Source organism: Pterocles gutturalis, unplaced genomic scaffold (assembly GCF_000699245.1).
Source record: "Pterocles gutturalis isolate BGI_N339 unplaced genomic scaffold, ASM69924v1 scaffold25938, whole genome shotgun sequence".
Classification (NCBI taxonomy): domain Eukaryota; kingdom Metazoa; phylum Chordata; class Aves; order Pterocliformes; family Pteroclidae; genus Pterocles; species Pterocles gutturalis.
In genome coordinates, this window is record NW_010126372.1 from 368 (window position 1) to 20,870 (window position 20,503).

Consider the following 20,503-nt stretch of genomic DNA (forward strand, 5'->3'; position numbering starts at 1 on the left):
TTTACAAAGCGACAGCCTGTGTCTCAAACGGCTCAGAAACTCATCCGGGGATGAGAGTCATTCATTTTTGGCTTCGTTTTCAAGCATTTTTCAAGCTGTCACAGCTTGGCAGGTCTGTAGCTGCAGTGTCAAGATTTAGAATTATTCTTTCGGTAATTGCTTTCTGATTCATCAAAATGATAGATGAGAGGGGAAAATGACAAATAATCACAAGTTGGGGATCTTCAAGGATATCCCTAAAAATGCGACTGTAGAAGCGTGTGGCATGTGCGAGTCCCTTGTCAGGAGGTCACCTTTGCTGTCAGAGCATTTACAAAGAAATTCTCTTGAATTCAGTTGGAAAAAAACCTGGGTAACTCGAAAATGAGTCCATGAGCCAAACTGTGAAGGTAGTTTTAGATAATTCAGTCTTTGGTGCTTTTTGCTGAGCCTGAAAGCAGGTATAATCACCTCGGGTACTAGCAAGTGTCCTTTCCGAGAGTGCTAAAAGCAAAACACAGCTCCTGTGCTTAACTTCCCTACCTGGAGAGGGGGGCTGCGCTCTGATGCTTGTTTTCCTCCCTCAGCGATAGCAGCTTGTCTAATAGAAGCTATTACTGCTCTCTCCTACTCACAGCCTCAGACTAGCACAGCTACGAGTAATCGCTTACTTGTCTTGTTCCCTTAGTTACATTTACAGAGACACTCTTTGCCACAAGTCCCTTCATTTTCAGAAGCTTTGTGGGAGTTGTGTGGTTACATCTCTTACATCTTTTTTTTTCTTCCCTTTAAATGTTGGAGGTAGGTGAATCATCAGAACTCCAGCTGATATTTCTCAGTGATCTCTTATTTAGCACTGCGCATCAAGCGGGAGATGTATCGCAGAGTCAGAGAGCTGGTGATACCAGCATGGATTTCAAAAACAAAAACAAAAAGAAGAAAAGACTGACAGCGTGGCAGTTGCTGGTTGCTGTTTGCTTTTGTTTCTGTGGTAAAAAGGTTTACAGGCTGTCTGTCCAAAACCAGAGGGACCCTGCACAGGACCACGTACTGGAGGCATGGGCCCCTTCAGTGCTCCTCCCCGTCGTCGTGCCAAAAATGCCTGTTTGTGTGTTTTTCTCCTGATAAGGGAGTGTTCCCACCCCGGTGGGCTCCCTTTGTGGGGGCAATTCTCCGCAGCTGGGTGTGAGGCTTGGCTCATCACTGAGCTGAGGGCAAAGAGACCGTTTGGAGCAAAAGATAAAGAAATGGAGAAAGTATAATGAGGATATTCCAACATGAGCTGAGTTCCGCTCAGCTGGAGCAGAACAGCTTTGTTTTGCAAGAGGCAGTGCTTTTCCAAAAGCAGCGCTTGTTTTTATTTCCCCTTCCCAACAAACATTTGTGGACTGCAGCATGGTTGCAGTTGCTTCTGGAGCTCTGCATGCTCTTTGCTGAGCCCTCTGAGGACAGGATATTGTACAAACCTTCGGTGCAAATCATGACTCACTAGGATAATAATCTTTTGTCTGTAGGCATGTGTGTGCATGTTATTTGCAGAGGAAGGGAGGCAGAGAGGCTGAGAGAGCTCTGGAAGGCTGCAGATAGCAGGGAGGGAGCCTCACCTTGCTGCCTTGGACTGTAGATGGAGCAGTGTGCTGCTGTTCTGGGCGCTGATGGGGATTTTGAACTTCTTGCTCTTTAGTGTTTTCTCCACATAGCGGCTGTTTGCAATTTTGTGCTGTTACAGAGGAGGGTTTGGCTCTATATTGGGTAACGTAGGGTCTTTGTTGCTTCTTCTTTTACTCTTATTTTAGATCTAAGCAGCACATCTGAGCTATTTCAGTGATCTTGAAGGAAGGCAGAATGATCCTGTGGAAGGACACTGGCCTGGGAACCGGCCAACTTGCCTTGCATTTCCAGCTCTGCCGTTCTCTGGTGTGTAACGAGGGGCTTGTTGCTTACCTGCTCTGCACATGTTTAATTCGAACTGAAACAGAGCTGCGTGTGCTCAGCCTGCTTTGTAAAGCTCTTTGAGATGACAGTTCAGGAAGCACCGAAAATTGTTGTCGAGTTATTTGATGAACAGCAAATGCAGGCAGGAAAGGGTGGTTTGATTCTGTGTGCCGTCCTGCTGCTCTCCTTCACCCAAATCTCTTCCCGATGCTCTAGCCTGAGTCCTTTTTGATCAAAGCAGCTAATGCTTGCTGTGCTGCTCTCCAGCAGTATGGGCTGGCGAGGAAAGGAGGTGCTGAAGTACTGGCTCACATTGTGTGGGCACCTGCCCTCAATTGTGCTGTTCATAGAGCACTCGGGTTTGCACTAATAACGCTCAGCAGGTTCCTCCCTGCTTGTCAAGTGCCTTCTTTAATACAAATGGTTTGGGCATGTCTGCGCAGAGGACTTCCGGAGGCTGATGCTCATTGAGAAATCCAGGCTGCGAGATGAGCCTGTTGTCTTGTTTGCAGCCTGCCTGCTGCTGCTGCCTGCCTTCTCCCTGTTTGTGGTGCCGGTGCAGCCTTCCGCGGAGCTGCTGTGCTGAGAGCGAAGCAGCAAAATCCTCTGAGCAATGTGCCTTTCCTTCTTGTTTTGTTGAATATAAAAGCTGACAAATGGCTGTGCTGCGGTGGCTTCTTGTTCTGGCATGCCAGTTTCAGCTGGATCTGCTGCCGCAGCCCGGTTTGTTCCGCACCAGAATGGTGAAGGTGTGGGGCTGAGGAGGGGATGTTCGGGGTTGTGTTGGAGGGTGGGAGACCTGCTGTGAAGTGAACGCTTTGGAGCAGTTTGCTGAGGAGCTTTAACAGGAGAAGGGAAGAGGAAAGCCTTGTTGCTTTGGAGCAAGGGCATTCAGAGCGGCTTTCATCTGTGTTGCTGTCCCCCTGAAACCCCTTTGTAGCAATCAGCTGCAATAAAGTGTTCTTAACTAGATGAGTGGCGACTAGTACATGTGGCTCCCAGTAACGCGAAATCCACCACGCTTCGTAATAAGGTTCTAATGCCTGGGGTATTTTACCTAAAAATAGCAAAAAGGAGGCTGGCTGTTCGGGGAAATCTAAATCAGAAGGAAACAAATGGCTTCTAATCTTCCCTCTGTTTCAGAGTGAAGGATGCCGAGGAGGAAGAAGCCCACAGAGGGCCTGGACTCCCGAGGTCAGGATGGGGAGGAAGAGGAGGAAGAGAACAGGAACCCGTCCAATGCCAAGAAGAAGCGCAGTTTTGTGGATGCGTTTATTGTTATCTCTGACAGCGATGGAGAGGTCAGTGATCAGCCTGTGGTGTCCAGAGCCTGTGCCGGGCCCTGCTGTTCCGAGAGAGTGCCCGAGCATCCTGCGCTGTGTGTGCTGGGGTTGGGCTTTGCACAGAGTGCTGTTCCTTTTTTTACCTAGGAGATGAATCAAATCCTGTTTGACTAGGAAATGAATGGTGTGCTTCGTGAGGGTGAGTTATGAGTCTGGGATTTGATAACCAAATCCTCTCAGAACTGAATGTGAAACGTAATTTAAAAGTAACCTTTCCTCAATCCCTTTACAAATCTTTTTTTCATAATTTTTATTTGATTGATTTCCAGCTAAACCATAGAAACATGATTCTGTATTATGTGCAAATAGATAAGAAAATGATTCAGAACACAGGCTTGCGAGTAGCTCAGACACAGCTGGTGTCTGGTAAACTGATCCTGAATTACAGAAGCCTGAGTTTTTAACCCACTTCCACAGGGTGTAAAGGTGAACTGTGGTGTGGGTGTGCCTGGCTAAGACATAAAGGCTCAGATCATTGATCCCTAGCGTCATCTTGCAAACATCAGCCTTACCCTGAAAGATTGAGATGTCTGTGTCAGTTACATGGTCAGTGGGATGAGCACGGGAACTCTCACCAGAGCCCTGAGAATCTGTCCTCAGCTTAAGTGAGGTACACAAGAAGAAAGTATTAGAATAAAATTTTTATGGATGACTGTTAGGCTGTGCTCTGTGTTGCAGGTGATTGGGGATCCTAAGCTGCTTTTTGTAATTCCACCATTTTCAAAAGGATTTCAGTTCACTCTCAAGCTGTAGATCTTAAATCAAGTCCCTTTTGCTCCCACATCTGCAGTATGCTCCTTTACAATAAGGCGATTATCATGTGAGGAGGGGAAAAGCACTAGAAATAAACAGTAAAAAGCTGCAGGGCAAATGATATTGAATGTTTTTTCTTCACATTTTCTGAGTTCTTTCCTTTTGGGAAATTCCCTGGAAGAAATGGAACATATGGCAGTAATAGTTCAGTGGGGTTAAACCCTTAGCTCTGCAATATGCTAAGTTAACTTCAGATGTCTGCTGCATCACTGGCCTTTATTGTGAAACCTATAAGGAAAAAAGGAATCAGCAGCTATAAGAGCTGCTGCAGTACATAAAAGATCAGGACCTGTTATTGTCTGCAATTATTCATCTCAATGTGCACGTATCTGAAAAAGAGGAAACAAACGTCTCTTAAAACACGTCTATAAAAAGGTTAGGCTCCCTGACTGTTCTGTAAGTTTGTCTATAAACAGTAAATTCTGATGGCATAATCGGTCATATTACAGAAAAGGATATGCTCAGAGAGGCCGTTAAAGAGCCAATTAGGTTCTGTTTAAGTGACAACAGTTCAGTCAGTTGAATGAGTGGATTTATTCTGTTCAGTCTCTTTCTTTCTGTGAGTCATCAGCTTCCAGATCCTGTGCCACAGTCTCTTGTCGTGTTGTTTTCTGCAAAATCAAACCTAAAAATGTGATTTACTTGGGATCTCAAAAAAATAACTGTCTGGCTTCTGTAACTGTCTCAGCTCTTCAGTGTGCATCAAGTTGAATTTCAATTTTGAACCTTGTAACTGTTGTTCTTGCTCTAGTAAGACCTTGTTATGTGTTCAAGAAGAGGTGCGGGAAGCTCAGATCAATAGCAATTTTAGAGAACAATACATTCTCAATTAATCTTGTATCTGTTAGGACATGGTTCCTTATGAATCAAAAGCTACAAGGACAATTTGGGCATCATTGATTCGATGGCTTTCTTCCTTGGCAGTCTCTTGGCAGGTATCTATAGAACAAGTCCCTAGTTCTGCTTCCAGACCAGCAGATCTTTTAGCAGCTGCACCTGGAAAGCCTCCAGCTTCTCACTTTTGATGATCTTTGGCAGACTGCCTCTCCCAGGAATTTTTCAGTCATGCTGGATTATCAAGCTCATCCATGTTATTCTGCCAAGTTTTCTTTCTTTGCTCATGTCTATGCTGTGGCATCTGCAGAGCTGCATCAGAAGGAAGTTTTCTGGACACGGGGCTTTCTGATCTCTGCTATATATAATCCTGGATTCGGGAAACACTTCTCTTTTCTTGGGAAGGGTCAGACAAAATAAGAACAGCCTCTCTGGCTTTGTGGAAACAAGAGGAGATTACCGTCTTTGTGCAGACTGTGTCTCTGAAAATGCAGACATGACGAATGAGCAAAGTGGTTCCTGTCTCCCCCGTTTAAATCCTGCAGGGGACTGGTTGCCCATGCCAGAAGGTGGGGGCCATTCACAAATACACAATATTTCAAATAGTGCCCGAGAAAGCTCTCTCCAAGCATAGCAGCTGCTGGTCTGTCTCACGAGCCGCCTCCTTGAACTGGGCTGTTGATAAGGACTCTTTGACCCCCAGGGTGTTCTGAAGCCATGTCTGAAAGGTGGCGGTCACCCTGCGGGAAGCTCGTGTGTGTGAGCACAGCACAGCCAGAGGCCCCATAGCTGTGCCAACCTGTTTGACTGATCTGCAGCCTTCAGTGCAGCTGATCCTAAAATGCTGTGGATCTGCTGTGGGACCTTGAAGGGTCTGTTTTTCCTGGGCAGGTCCTTTGGGAGGTCTGAGAGTACCTGTCTCAACTCATAGAGTTTGCATGAAGGCTCCCAGGCAATTTCTGCCGGATTCATCAGCTCTGCCAGCCCCTCGGGAGCGTGACAAGGCTCCAAGGTGACGGTGCTGTCTATTTCTGCATGGCATCCAGTTCCCTTTGGTGTGGAACAGCCCTTTGCCTGAGTATTCCTGTGTTTGGAGACACTCACAGTCTGGGTAAATAGCAGCGTGTATTGATGTTCCAGATCAGGTATTGGTTTGGGGAGGAAGAAGGAGATGTGTTGGGGCATTGGCTGGAACACCCGGCCACCGCCCTGTCCTGTTCTCTGTCAGCTGTGGCAGTGGGCACTCCTCTTGGGCCCAGGCGTGCCCTGAGGGACATCTTGCAATGGTGAAGGTGGTGCTGGAAACGTCACAGCTAGGATGGCAGCGCCCACCTTGCACTGCTGACCATCCGAGTGAAGCAGAGCCCTGTGGGAGTATCGCTGCAACACCCTGCCATCCCCACGGGCTCTGCTGTGGTACCCAGGGACCCAGTGCCTCCAGCTCCCGCAGGAGACGAACGCAATGCAAGCATGCTCTTGAGAACGCGCAGCTCTGCTGTGCTCCCTCCTTGGGAGTCAGATTGGTCTGAATCCAGGCTCCTCACAGCCTGGTAAAAGCCCTTTTTTTTTTTCTACAGAGGCCTCCCTCCCATGTGTCAGGAACTACATGTCTGGCACGAGCCCCGTCGTGTCTCATTGTTAAGTCTCCACTTCCAGCAGGTTTGTTCTAATGAGCTGAAAGAGCAGAGCTGAAACAGTTTCTGAACTGAAGTCAGAGACTAGTAAAATAGGGTGTGATATTAATTTCAGCAGCAGCCTTGGCTAGAGCCAAACGTCGCACTTCCAACATCTAATTGGCTTTTAAAAATAAATTAGTCTGGTTTTCATCTGCATATTTCCCATGCAGGACGTGTGATGTTTGGCTGTGCCCTATTGTTAGATGGTCCCAGTTGCCATTGAGCAGTAAAATTGCCCAGACCTTTTGACTTTGCAGTCTGCACTGTTAGCTATGGAGACGTTCTTCTGTAGCCTTTCCTCCTCTGAGTCAGTAGTAGCTGATTTCTGTGGTTTGTGATGTGGATTCGAGGGAGCAGGATGTGGGAGGCTGGCTACTGGCTTCCATTTACGGGCTTTTAGAAGCGAGTGGAGCTGTATCTGTTTCTGCTGGCAGAGTCAGGTTCTCTTAAGTATGTGCAAAAGCATTTTTAAAATGGGAATTTGATTTCCTGCTGTCTGCTGAAACCAAGCAGGTTAAAAAAACAAGGAAGAAGAATAGTGACTGCCTTCCACCAAATGTGTAGGGAACTTTGGAAACCTGTCTTTTTCTTGATCTGTGTACAATGCTGACAGAGAAATTGCTCATAAGAGAGCATCATAAATTAAAGTGCAGAGCCTGACACACAGGAAGAGAATTTGGATTCCTTCTGGCCGTTATGCTTGAAATTGACGGCAGAGGAGGAGAGACGCCATCCAGGCTGGCACTGAGCAAAGGTGCGCAGTTCCCACCTCGCCTCCGCTATAATAATTAGTTTCCCCTGGAAGTTGTGTGTTGGAGATGACCTTGTAACTAAGAGCATTGGCTGCAGTTTGGGAATATTTTAATTGATTAAGATTATTTTTGGACTAGTGATCTTATTAGAAAGGCAGTTGGTTGAGTAGCCCCCAGAGTTCCTATTATCCTTGTAGACAGATGAGCATTAAAAGGTTGGGTCAGAAAGAGCAAGCCCTGTTGTCTTCTCTGAATTTTCTTGGCCCCTTCTGTTTCTACCATCCTTGCCTGCATTTATGCAGAGCACTCCGGGGTCTGCGGGGCTCTCTCCCAGCAGAGGTACAAACAGCTATAAATCCTAATTAAAAGGTATGTTTTATTTTCTGGGTTTAAAAATAAAGAAGATTTAAGAATTCTTGGGATTGAGATGTGTGTGTAGATTTTGGCCCATCAGGATTAATTGGATTTGCTTCAGCGGTTCGCTGTGCCGTGGCTGCTCGCTAGAACACTGCTAAGCAAGTTAAACATCTTTCTCAAATGTATGAGGTTCGTACAACACGTGACCTGCCATAATTTTGCTCCTGCCACTGTTGTAAATGTCGAGATTCTTCAGGACCCAGCACGGGGAACCGAGGCACGTACTTGGCTGTGCGGTAAAACCAGGCAGCCCGCCCAGCACTGGGCACGCCGTTCCCCTCTGAGCCCTGGAGGTATTTGAGCCCGGTCTCGTCCTGCGGTTCAGATTGTAAATGTGTGTCTCTGCGCACAGAGCAGACACTGGCAGCCGTGGAAAGTTTGGTGTGCTCATAAATCACGGCCGTGCCCTGGAAGAGTGCTGCAGATGAGAGTGTCAGGGTTGACCTTCCGGCAAGTGCAAGAGTGATGAGGGGAAGATTGATGCCTGGAGAGAAGAGCTGGGGATTTACAGAGCCTGCTAAGATTAAATTGCCCCTGTCTTAAGCTGGAGTAGGTTTAGCACTGTTAGACAGGGCTTTGGGGGAGAACGGGGGAGCTGTTGCCTAACCTCATCCAACATATCATCCTAGTGGGATCCTGATACAATCCCACAAACTGTTCCCCGCTCCCTTAGGTGTGAGCTGCCTGCAAGGTCGGCATGGGGCTGCCGCTGCAGACCAAGGTGGGTGGTTTGGAGTAGGAGAACCAGTGGTTTATGGAAAACTGCGGAGAAGGATGATGTGCCAGGGCCCTGGCAGAGAGAGGATTTCACCTGCTGAGCGTGAGCTAGGCAGGCTCGGAAGCGGGCAGCATCCATCTTCTATCAAGAGAGAACCTGGCTGTGAAGCAGCCTTTTGGAGACACAGGGGCAGGTCTTAGAAACGGGGTGCCAGAACCAGGCTGGGTGGGGAAGAGAAGGAATCAGTCAAAGCAAAAAAACCCGAAGGTGTGAGCATGAGTGTGCACGTGGACTTGCCAAGTACGATTGCTGCCTTGTTGTGAGCTGATTCTTAAATCAGTGGAAGTGAGGAATGGCACAGGTATTGGGGAGTGTAGAAGCTGTAATGTATTAGGGTTTCAGGAAACCACTTAATAGTACGTCTTGCAAAATCTTAGTTTGATAAATAATTCAATTTGGTCTGGATACTAACATTCCTGGATTGAAATCCTGCTAAAAGACTGTCAGCGAAAGCTGGTGATGAACAGAAGAGAGGCTCTTTTGGGGGAGATGTAAAGCTGAGGCCAAGAGGATCAATATTAAGTCTGTGTGTGTTTTAACATCCTCATTAATGATCTGTAAGAGGGAGCAAGTGGTGTAGATACATTAATAACATCTACAGATAACACTAAAGCTGGAGATGTCTTAAACAAAACTCAGCATAGAGGTGCAGTACAAAGGACTTCAGAGGTTCAGAAACATGGGCAAGGGACAGCAGAAATTGATTGCACTTGAAAATTAGCAGTGTATCTGTTTGCATTAGAGTAGCCCAAGCCTCCTGCCCCCCTCGGAGCCCCTCTCCTGGCACAGGAGGTGGTATGAGGCACAAGCGTGTGGCCGGTTTGCCGCGAGTCTCACGGACAGCAAAACCAACTGCAGCTGCAGACGGAGGCGTGTGCAGCCCCATCCTGCCAGGCGTGGGGCTCTGCCTGAAATGCTGGGTTTGATTCTAATCCTACCTGATGTAGAGAGACAAATTGGAAGGGGTCCAGTGCCAGCCTTCGTTAATGTGTACGCCCTCACTTAAGCCGTTAGGACAGCAACTTGCATAAATGCGTGCCAATTAAGCCTGTGACCATTCTCGTTGCAGTCCATGTGCTTAAAGCAGCAAGCACTTAAGTTGTTCGTGTGGGTATTATTCCAGGAGGCCCGAGATGTCAAATTTCTAAGTATTCACGCTTCAAAAATGAACCACTTGCAGCAATACAATGAGCGAATAGCACCAGGAGTAAATACAGCTGGCTCTCCTCCCTTTGGGGTGCATTAGCGTGGGTCCCCAGAAAGGGCTAGGATTCTAGTTTTGGTCACATAAAATTGTCTGGGCAGGGCACTAGAAGCTGTGTGGCAGGAAGCAGTCCTGGCTTACAGGTGTGCGATGTTCAGTTATAAAAAGGGTTTGTTTTTCTGTTTTGAGTGCTTACCAATACCGATGTTTTAGGAAGGCCAGACAAATTCCCTCTAAAATCATGGGCAGCAGGTGCAGTGCATGGTGGTGACTGGCATGAAGTCTATTGTCTCTCCTACTTCTCTGTTTATGTCAGTCTGTAACTCTTTTTGCTCGTTATGCTTATCACATAGCTTTTAATAGTTACAGAATGTGCTTGAATTATGTTTGAAATTCAAATTTCACACAAATAGAGGCTTGTTCTTGAACCAGTGTTTGTGTCTGAGTAGTGGGGGGGGGAGGGAGCCTGTAGTATTTCTTATATATCGTATGCATTCACCATATTTTTTTCCATTACAGCAGGAGTCAAAGGAAGAGAGTGGATTGCAAAAGAAGAGAACAAAACAGCAGCTGGATAGAGCGAAGTTTGCTGCTAAAAGAAAAATTGCACGTAGGTCTCGAGTGTGGGGCTGGGGAAGTAGAGTGGTGTTGAGCAGCTTCTGCTGTTTGTATTAGAGATTATTTCCCTGGCAGGAAGGCTGCGATGTGGCTGGGGATGTGCAGCTTTCGGAGAAGACCCTTCTCAGGGGTAGAATTTGCCTTTCTGAAGAGGCAGACTGTCTCTTTTTCACTCCCCAGGCGGTGTGTGCGCAGACTGGTGCATTTCCAAAATAAGTGTGTGAGGGTGTTGGTACCTCGCTGGGTTTCAAAATTGGTTCAAGCCGATCTGAAAGCACTGTCAGTCACAAACTGCTTTCCTGTTCAGGCCCCTCTGCTGCTGTCTCTTCCTGAAACACCGTGATGCTCTGACCCGGTTGTCGCAGCTCAGGAAAGATCCGAGTTGCAGCTGACAGTTCTCTGAAATTGTCAGCTCGTAGCGCGGGGGCAGCCGGAGACGCCAGCAACGTTGGGCATCCTGAGGAAGGGTGTTAAGAACAAGAGATTTGTTTTACGTCATTTTGCTGTTATATAAAAGTGTTGGTGCACCCACATCAACAGCGCTGTGTGGTTCTGGTCTCTGCATCTCAAGGATGCGGCGGTACATCCAGAGAAGGGCAACTCAAGCCATGACAGGGAGGGAGCAGCTGCTGTACAAGGAGCGACTGGGAAGCCTGGGGCTGCTGCGTTAGGAGAGGAAGGTGGGATCAGAGTTCATGTCAGGAGGGCAGTGCCTCAGCTGAACACAGAGCTGCTGTTTACCAGCTCCTACAGGCAGGGTGCAGTCGGTGGAAATAGCAGGAGATAGATAGGTTTAACATGGGGGAAGGAACATAATGCTTCACCCAGCGTGTGCTGAACTCCTGGAAGGTTTTGTCACAGGAGGTTGTGGCGGGGTCAGTATCAGCAGCTTTAATAAGGGATTAAATGCACTCCCAGACAACAGGTCTATAAACAGATGCTGAAGGGAGCAGGCTAGGATGTTCCTGCTCATATTCTGAATGCTGGGGATGTACAAGCAGAAGGGAGCACTGGGCATGGCCAGGCTTGCCTCCGCTCCCCGTAGGGCACCACTGTGACAGCGGCCAGGCAGATGGACCATTGCTCTGCCCCAGCGGATCCGCTTTCCTGTTCTTGTGCTCCGCAAGGCAGCGGTCCAGCTAGAATGTTAAATTCCGAACATTTTAAAATGGGAGAGATGTCTCCTGTAGAACCCAAAGCAATCACTGAACAAAATGGAGCACGCCAGTGCTCCACAAGCAGCAGCAGTTGGGCTTGTCAGTCCTCAGAGGGTTTGTGTGAATTAAATTGTTTTTAATAGAGGCCTAAGGCCATAGCATGAAACAGCCTGGCTCTTTGTGGGAGCTGAAACCCACTGTGCGTGTCCTGTGCCGAACAAGTAAGATAGCAAAGTCAGAGATGAGGGAAGAGTTCTTCTTTTTCTTTTTCTTCTTTTTTCTCCCAAAAGAAACAGAACACAGAATAAAAGCTGAACCCACCTTGGTGCCGTTAAAATGTGAGCAAACATATGGTGCTAAGAACAGGGCGTTGCTGAGGCTGGATGTCTTCTCTGCGTCGTTGAGCGCACTGGGCTTGGGGAGCTGGTGCAGTGAGAAAGGTGTTTGGTGTGCTCCAGAAAATCCCTGTGAGACAGGGCCAGCTCTCTAGCTCTTGTATAATGGAGGAGTTTTGCTGCTTTTCTGGATATTGACATTCTTGATAGTAGTTTTTCTCTTTCTGGGGCAAGAGCTGCCTTTTTTTGTGTGTGTGCACATCTGCCTCCTCAAAGTGCGGGAGGCTGGGGGTGCCCAGCGCAGCTCAGCCGGAGAGCGGTTGCTTGTTTAAGCACGTTTGGTGGATCTGTTCTCTCATTTATGGGAAGCCATAATTAGACTTTTTGGTGTTTGCTTTTAGGCAAATTAAGATTTGAAGTAGTAATTATTTTTCTCAGTGTCTTTAAATAAATTCTTTCTATTGCAAGGCAAATTGGTCTTTTGTAAAGATTCGGCGCTTCTGGGTAGAGCACTTTCTTTCTCCTTAAAACTGGAAAATCTCAGATATTTGCAGGCTCTGGTTATAAAGCGTATCCTCCCATTTTTGCTTTGTTGTGGTTTTATTCATTTTAACCTAAAGCCATAACTAAAATATATCTGTGACGTTTCATCCTGACAGGAGAAATGGAAATACAAAACCTATAGAAGCCTCTCTCTCTTTCTCTGGAGGAACTCGGTGCTTTAAAGCACGTTTGAATGTTTTTACTGTAATTGCACTTTGGGTATGTAGAAATACTGAGATCCTGCATTTCCATTATTTTTGAGTAAATCTGTTATTAGTAAGTGTTAGATGCAAAACCCCACTAGTTGTAGTTCTAATTCACTTTGCAAATGTCAAAATGGAACATAAATCGCTTAGCAAATTGCCATATTAGCATTTAAAAAGGCTCTGGAATGGTTTTAATTTGTTTAGGGCTGCAGTGTCTTAAAAACAGTCTCTCCCTGACCCCTCCTTCCCATCTGTGGGGTTCTTGGATGCCCTGGTCCCTGGGGAGGCACTGGGATTTCGTGCTGTGTTGGGATGGAGGTGTGGTGAGTGGATATTGGAGTGCGAGACGCGGAATTCCCACCCGGAGGTGCCGGCGCTTCTCCACCCGGCAGCGGGGAAGGGTGTCTGCGAGGCATGCGATGAGTGTGAGCTGAGCTAAGGGAGTGTGTCTGTCTGGATGCGATGAGTGTGAGCTGAGCTAAGGGAGTGTGTCTGTCTGGATGGAGAGGGGTCGTTCCACCGAGGGCTGCAGGAGCCCCTGCCCACCAGCATGCTCCAGGAGCACGGCTCGCCTCCGCGGCGCACTCAGGGCTCTCTCCCGGAGCGCTCCGGAGATCCGTTTGCACACGCTGTTTAGGGGCTAATGCAACACTGTATTTCTAGTCATCATAAATTATGACCGGTGCAATCAACATCAAGATTAATACACGGTGCTGAGAAATGATCAGATGTGGAGCACAAAATACCGTCGGCTCTGGAGCGTTCAGCTTAAAGCAGGTCAGGTCTCCTGGAAGGCATGAGCAGAGCCGCTCTTTGCTCTCCCCACCGTAATGGCAGGTGGATTTAAACTCAAGATTTCTCCCTCTCTGGAGCACCTACTCAACTGGAACGTGCACTAAGTGCATTTTGTTTGTCGCTGGTTTCTTTGCCAGAGGCAGCATTTGTCTGGCACATTCCCTGTCCCCAGAGGGGAAATTGCTGTGCCAGGGAGGGAGAAGAAAACAAAATGTACAGTAGTAACTCGCCAAAGAATGTTTCTTTTTATTGAGCTTCATGGATGTTGATAGCCTGAACTGCAGAGCGCTCAGGCCCCCGTTTTAATTTGAGCACGTGGAAAGTCTTGTGTTGCGGGGCGCTGATCACGTGCACTGGTTTTCTTGCACATGTTGGAGTTTGCAGGATCTGGCCTGATGGCTGTCATCGTTTGGGCAGTGGAACAAATCGGCACACACTGAATGCTGGGGAGGTGTTTGTTATTGTGGAAACGCTGTGTGTTGCTGCTGTTCTTGGGGATGGGACCCTTCTTCATACGCTGGGCTGTCGCGTGCTTTCCATTAAAGGATGCTTTTTTTTTTCTTCTCCTGGTCCCTCCTGGCTGTAACATCATAGAGTGACTTTGTCCAAGGACAAAAGATCCCCACGAGCCCTGAGTGCGCTGCAGTCTGCTTTTGCTTCAACCTCTTTCTTAATTTTTAAAGAAATTTTAAAAAACCCCAACCTAACCTAAAGCTAAGTGCTGATTTAATAGGACATGTAAAGGAATCTACGTCTGGTAATTAGAACAGTCCAAAAATGCTTCAGATCCTGCTTGGGTCGGGGAGAGCCAGCCTGCCATTAGCAGCGAGCTGGGGGAAGGGCAAAGCCAAGCCAAGCCAGGCAGAGCTGCTGCTGCGGGGCTGCACCTCGCGCGGTCCTGCCGTGATGCACGGGCTGTGCTGTGGCCAGCGCAATCCCGGGCTGCTGCAAGGGAGGCTGCGCTGCTGCGTTTTGGTGGCAGCTGGTAGGAAGAGGATGGGTTAGAAAATGGGAGTCTGCAACTTCGGAATGCATCTTTATCTAGGGAAACATCTGTCTCCAAAGTGTCTGCAGTGAAGGCGTGTTTAGTGCTTGGGCGGCCTTCCTGTCCACATCGCGTCCCTCACAGCTCGCCTGGCCTGTCAGAGAGCAGCCTTTTTGTTCATGCATGAGATGGCACATGCAGGATTCTGCCTGAAGGAGGGAGAGGGTTTTGAAGGAAACCTGTCAATTTGTTTTTAGTCAGAAGATGTATTTTTCAGCTCCTGAGAGTGCTGTTGAGTTGTCTCCCAAGCTGCGCTCCATTCTGCAGGCATTGTGTATTTTAAGCGTAGTGAAAGTGTTGGATTGAATCTAAGTAAGCGTTTTCCAAAGTAACCTATTGCTTTGTTTCTAAATAGCCAGTCTTGGCTTCTGGTTTGCTCTGGGTGAGGAATATTTTCAGGAAGAAATTTTCTGCTGAAATAGCGGTTACAACAGTAGGAAACCTGGTTCCCATGCATGACTGACTCAGTGATGCAGTGGAGTGGTGATGTGAGCAGAAGGGGGATGTATGCATGTGAAAGATCCTCCATAATACACTGGGCAAGTAACGTTATCCTCCGCAGTGCTTTCCACCTGAGGCTCAGGGTGAACAACATGTAGCTCTTTTGCTCTTGGGTAGGTCTCCTGTGATACTGCAGGAATCTGTGTGTCAGAAGGCAGTGAGATTTGCTATTTAGCTGGTAAAAAAGTGTATTAAAGAAGATCTGTTCTTTATACTGCCTTGCTGCTGAGCCTATCCAATATAAAAATGAGCACGCTTTAGAATCTGTCCTTTTCCTCTTTCCTTGAACATGTGTTCTGCAGCTGTACAGTATGTTGTTTGATGATGGAAAAAAAAGATATTCTGTTGTAGTTAGGTACCCGGGGAGTCGAAGTTTAGATTGCTGTAGAAACCCTCACTGAAGTTCCTGACTGAGGTTACTTTTTTTCATTTAGTGTTGCCTGCTCTGGTTTTGGTGACACCTCTTCAGGAAAGCTGAGGCTTAAATGTTTTGCTCTGCATTCCTCCTGGGAAAGTGGGACCCTTGAACATCTCTCCCAACATGTTGGATATACGTTGAGTGTTTACGTATACCTGCAGGTGTGACTTGGAATTATCCTTTTTTTTTTTCTGCTGTAGAGATGACTGAAGAGGAACAGTTTGCACTGGCCCTGAAAATGAGTGAGCAAGAAGCCAGACAAGTGAACTCTCAGGAAGAGGAAGAGGAGGAGCTCTTGAGGAAGGCCATTGCTGAGAGCCTTAGTGTAAGTGCGCTTGTGTGGAGAGCCTTACTAGGGTTCTTCAGCAACATCGCTTTCTGTGCTTGCTTTGCCACGCTGCACGAGGGGGGCTAAGCTATCTCCAACACAAGCTGGAACTGCAGCAGTTGCAGGGTAGCTGTTTTGTACCGTTCCTAGTGAGAGGCGTGGGAAGTGTAACCTCAGCTGTCCCCTGTTTTGGGGTACGCCGTTCTGATCTGGAGGGGGGCTGTTCTGGAGACTGGGTGACAGCTGCCTGCTTGCTGGTGGAGCCCTTCCTCCGCTGATAGAGAACGTGCCTCTTGGAGAATCAACCTTTTGTTTTCCAGAGCTGTCAGCCCTCGGACTCCTCTGATGCAACCCCTCAGTTGTCTGCAGAAGCGCTGGGCGCACGAGGCCAAAGCCAGCCCGCTGAGAAAGAAAGCTCTGAGATCCTGGGAGGCCTGGCGCCTTGCCCTGACACCCCTCCCTCAGAGTGCAGCTCCCACTCACAGAGCACCAGAGCTGATGGGAGTGGACAGATGGATGTCGCCCGGAGCCCCCTGGTAGTGTTGAGGAGGTTAAGCCAGGAAATCGTTGAAAGCTCACTAGTATCCAGCATAATCGTGTCTCCAGGGAAGGGCCAGCCTGTGACAAGGTCAAGTGAAAAGCGTTCCTCACCAACAAAAAGTGATTCTAATAACACGTTACCCAGCACTCTCAGAGAGGAGCTCCTCTCCTTGAGTCCCACCTTTGGCAGGGTGACTTCAGGCTCCTGGCAACTGACACCTCGGAGACTGTTCACAAGCCCCTCCAGCTCTTCTGAAGCTACAGGCCATGAACCAAAAGAGCATTCCCTGCCCTGCACTGGCCATTCTGCAGGAGAAGCTGGTGCTGGGAGCTCAGGCACGGTCTGGAAGAGACAGACCCCAGAACTGTGTGGCAGCCCCAGGAGGAGTGGTGGAGGAACAGGTACCAAACACACCTCGCAGCCCAGGCACACCATCAAAGTCTGTGTTTCCACGGAGCAAGCAGAGCAGAATGAGGTGTCCGACAGCACTCCTGAGCTTTCTGTGCTCAATGCGACAGAGGAGAAGCACAAGCAGGAGGAGGCGAGAGAGACAGTGCACTATTACTGGGGCATCCCCTTCTGCCCCAAAGGGGTGGACCCTAACCAGTACACCAAAGTCATCTTGTGTCAGCTGGAGGTTTATCAGAAGAGCCTGAAGCAGGCTCAGAGGCAGCTATTGCATAAGAAGGAGTTTGGTAACCCAGTTGTGCCCAGCTCTTCCTTGAGCCAAAACGAGCTTGGGAAAGGAGAGCAGATAAGCAGGGAGAACGGGGTTGCTGATGATACAGAAGATGGAGACCCAGACAGGAAGAAGGAGTCTGAGAGCATCACCTGGCTCCTCCCTTCAAAGAGGAGGGAGGCAGAGAGTCCAGGGCACAGCATGGAAGAAGAGAAGAACTCCACTTCCGATGATGAACCCACCACCAGCTACTGCCAGGTAAGAGCTTCACCACTGAGCAGTCCTGCTCTTCTGCCCATTTTAGGGTTCAGTCCCTTCTGCAAAGCAGGCACTGCTGTTTAATGCTCCTCTTAAATTTAGGGACTTCCTTTCACAGTTAAGCTGTATGGCTAGGGGTGGGAGGGGAGAAGTGCCCAGGCTGATACCCAGCTCACAAATGGCAGGGGCCATCATGCAGCCTGGCAGTCGTACATCAATGCACCACGGAGATAGACTTGTCCTTCTCAAAGGGGTGTAGCCTGGCAGTGTGTCAGGGCAGTGAGCACAGAGATGATGCTGACCACTGTCAGCTCTGGCAGACCAGCTTATAAACCCATGGACGTATGGGGAACTCTGAATTTTCCTTTGCAGTCAGAAATGTGGCTTTGTCCTTGCAGCACAGCCCCTCCTTTTTGCACCTACGTGCTTGTCCGTGTCCGTACGTCCTTCACCCTTACAAGCTCTTTTCCCTCGTGGTCCTGCAGTTGTGGCCAGGAGAGGTTGGCTGTGCGCTTGCAGGCACCTTCTGCCTGCCCAGGGTGATCTGTCATCACGGCAGTGCTTATCGTCCTTGTCCTGGTGGTTGGGCACCTTCTCTCCGCTCGCTTTCTGGGTCTGCTAGACGCTAGGTGTCAGCCTCTGTCTCCATCAGGGCTCTCTTGTTGGAGCGGAAGGCAGCTTTCTGTCACTGCTAAGTTTAAACAGATTGCTAGTCAGATGAAGTATTTATTACTGCTGTATTTTAGGTTTGTGTCAGCCTTTTCCAACCCTCATTTTTCATAATGACTTCACTCCCGGATCATTGTATAACTTTATCTTCTCTATGACTGAAGCCTCAGCTCTGTTGTTCCTGTTTTCAAGTGTATTTGATCATTTACCCTGGTGTTAGAAAGATACTTAACTTGTTTTGTGATATTTATATTCTGTCTTGTAGTATTGAACACTTAGGAAAAACGTCATGTCTGCATTTTCTGGTTGCAGAAAAAGTGCAGAGCAGCCTGTGCTGAAATGTGACTGTTCATGACAGTGCTTTGGCTGGGGTTTAGCAGAGAGAGATTTAAACAAGCCTTAGAGGTGACCTGCAGAGGAAAGAAACCGGCTTGTGCTCCTTTGCATTTCTTTAGGATAGATACAAAAGACCTGAAAGGTTCTTGAGGCATGCTGCTTTTTTTCTTCTGTATTTTCCTTTGGAAATGGGGGCGTCATTAACCTGGAAGGTGGGGGTGACTGCAGGTCTATGGAGGTGTGCGCTAACGCCCTTGGAAAGCTACAGCAGCTGGGAAGGGTATGAACTGTTAATCAGTATTAAAAATTGTGGGGTTTTTTTTTATATTAGCTATTTAATTCTAATACCTATTTAATTCTGGGGGAGAAAAGAGGTTTTAGTGGTGCTGAGTGGGACCTTGTAATGTGCTCATCCTGACCAGGAGAGCTCTCTGGAGGAGCCATAATGTGTATGTAGACGTTGTCTTTCTGGTATTTTGAAGGTGAAAACATAAGGAAGGGGGAGGGGAAGTAGACTTTAAAAATTCAACTGTGGCCCAAAATTTGCTAGTCTTTTATTTACTTGAGAGAAAATAATTTCTAAATGCCCTTTCATCTGCTTATCACTCCCAGCTTGAGGGGCTGCTGCCTTCTCTCGCCTCTTTGTGCAGTCGCACACTGAGGCCAGCGCAGGTGATTTACTTGCAAGATCGATATGTTTGATGTTTGCTTGTGCCTCGTCTCCATTTTTTCTCTTCTATCAAATACAATTCCACCGGCAGTGACAAAGGAGGGGCCCAGAGCAGTCGTGTCCCTGGTGTGCTGCATTGCTTGGAGACCCCCACTGCCTATACTGCCCTGGGGCCCGCCCGGTGCCACCGGGGCCGCTTTGCTGGTGGGGCAGTGGGAGATTTCAGGCTGTGCTGAGGCTAGAAACCATCCGTGGGGCCTCAAAGCTGTCCTTGGAAAAGCCTCACACTGTGTCGTACCAGTGAAATGCAGCTGCAGATGCTGTGCTGGGGGGAGCCTGTCTGCACCCCAGCTTCAAAACCCTCACCTGGGTGGGCAGAGACCTTCCACCACGGCAGCGGCCAACTGCTGCGACTGCCACCCACAGCCAGGGGATGTTTGCATGGAGCAAATCCTGCTTGTCAGGAGATCTCCTAGCCTGTGAACCTGAACTAACAGACTGCAGGGCTAATAGAAACAATTCCTTCATAGCCTTTCAAATAAGGTTAAAGGACTCTTGGTCTTTAAAAGATTCAAAGGGAAAAGACCCAGTTCTGGAGAGCTGGAGTCTGGTGACCTGGATTAACGCCGTACCTTATATCAGGTGTACTGGGAAAAACAGAAACATGGCCCAGCGTTGTGACCAGGGCAGAGGCATTGCTAAGATATGCACAGTTCAGGAAAAAGAGAAATAAAAATAAAGAAGATGTGGTATTTTGTGTTAATGATGAGTTAGGCTGTGAAGAAGTACAGAACAGCATAGGTGAAACAGAATATTTGGGGGCTGGAGTCACTTTAGGGAAATGTGGCAGGAGGCTTCGTTTTGGGGCTTGCTGGGGAAGTACATCAGCCATCGAGGAGCTGAAGCCTACGGTGGAACTCAAACTTGGAGAGTTTAATAGACTGGAGGAAGGGGGAGGAAAACCCCTTGGATTCCTTTGAGAACTAGCATGAGAAATTGTGGGCCTGACAGCAAGCACTGCTAATAAACTGTTGTAATTCTACCTGATTAGAGAATGGCAAGTGCAGCGTGTACACTGGAGAAGAAGAAAGGGATCTGGGTAATGACTGGCATGTTAGCCTGACCTCGGCAGTGCATACAGCTTTTGAACAAATTTTAAAGGAAATAATAAGTGGAGTTGTAGAGCTAAATGAAAAATGGGAAAATAGGATAAAATGCCCATGGATTTACCAGCTGTAGATTGTGCAGGTTAATCTGTTCCCTCTCTTTGATGGGACAGCTGATTTCCCAGTCAAGAAAAATACAAGAGGTCTTATCTATATGAAATTTTAGAAAAGTACTTCTTGTGGTGTCCTGGGTTAAGCTGAGACAGAGTTAACTTTCTTCATAATAGCTAGCAAGAGGCTGTGTTTTGGATTTGTGCTCAGAAGAAAGCTGGTAAGTGATGTTTATGCTGCTGCCAAGGTCTTTCAGCTTCTCTGTCTGTCCACAAACAGGAGAAGCTGGGAGGGAGCACAGCCCCAGTTACTAGCCCAGGATTTGATCTTAGGTTCAGGATTGAGACCCAGAGTGGCCAATAATCTATTGCATAACATACACATCATGCCCCGTATATAGGTGAGGACCCTCCTGAACATCAGCCCTTTTTTTTGGTTCCGGATCTCTTTTTCTCC

At 47.9% G+C, this 20,503-nt stretch overlaps 1 protein-coding gene across 1 annotated transcript; it reads left to right on the top strand.

Annotated features, from left to right (window-relative positions):
• Positions 1–3,065: 3,065 nt before the first annotated feature.
• On the top strand, positions 3,066–17,155 carry LOC104465789 (BRCA1-A complex subunit RAP80-like; the record flags this gene model as incomplete). Its single annotated transcript, XM_010078974.1, has 4 exons — positions 3,066–3,215; positions 10,251–10,341; positions 15,550–15,674; positions 15,998–17,155. Coding segments are annotated over exons 1-4 (1,524 nt in total), but the record flags the coding sequence as incomplete, so codon positions are not given.
• Positions 17,156–20,503: the final 3,348 nt, after the last annotated feature.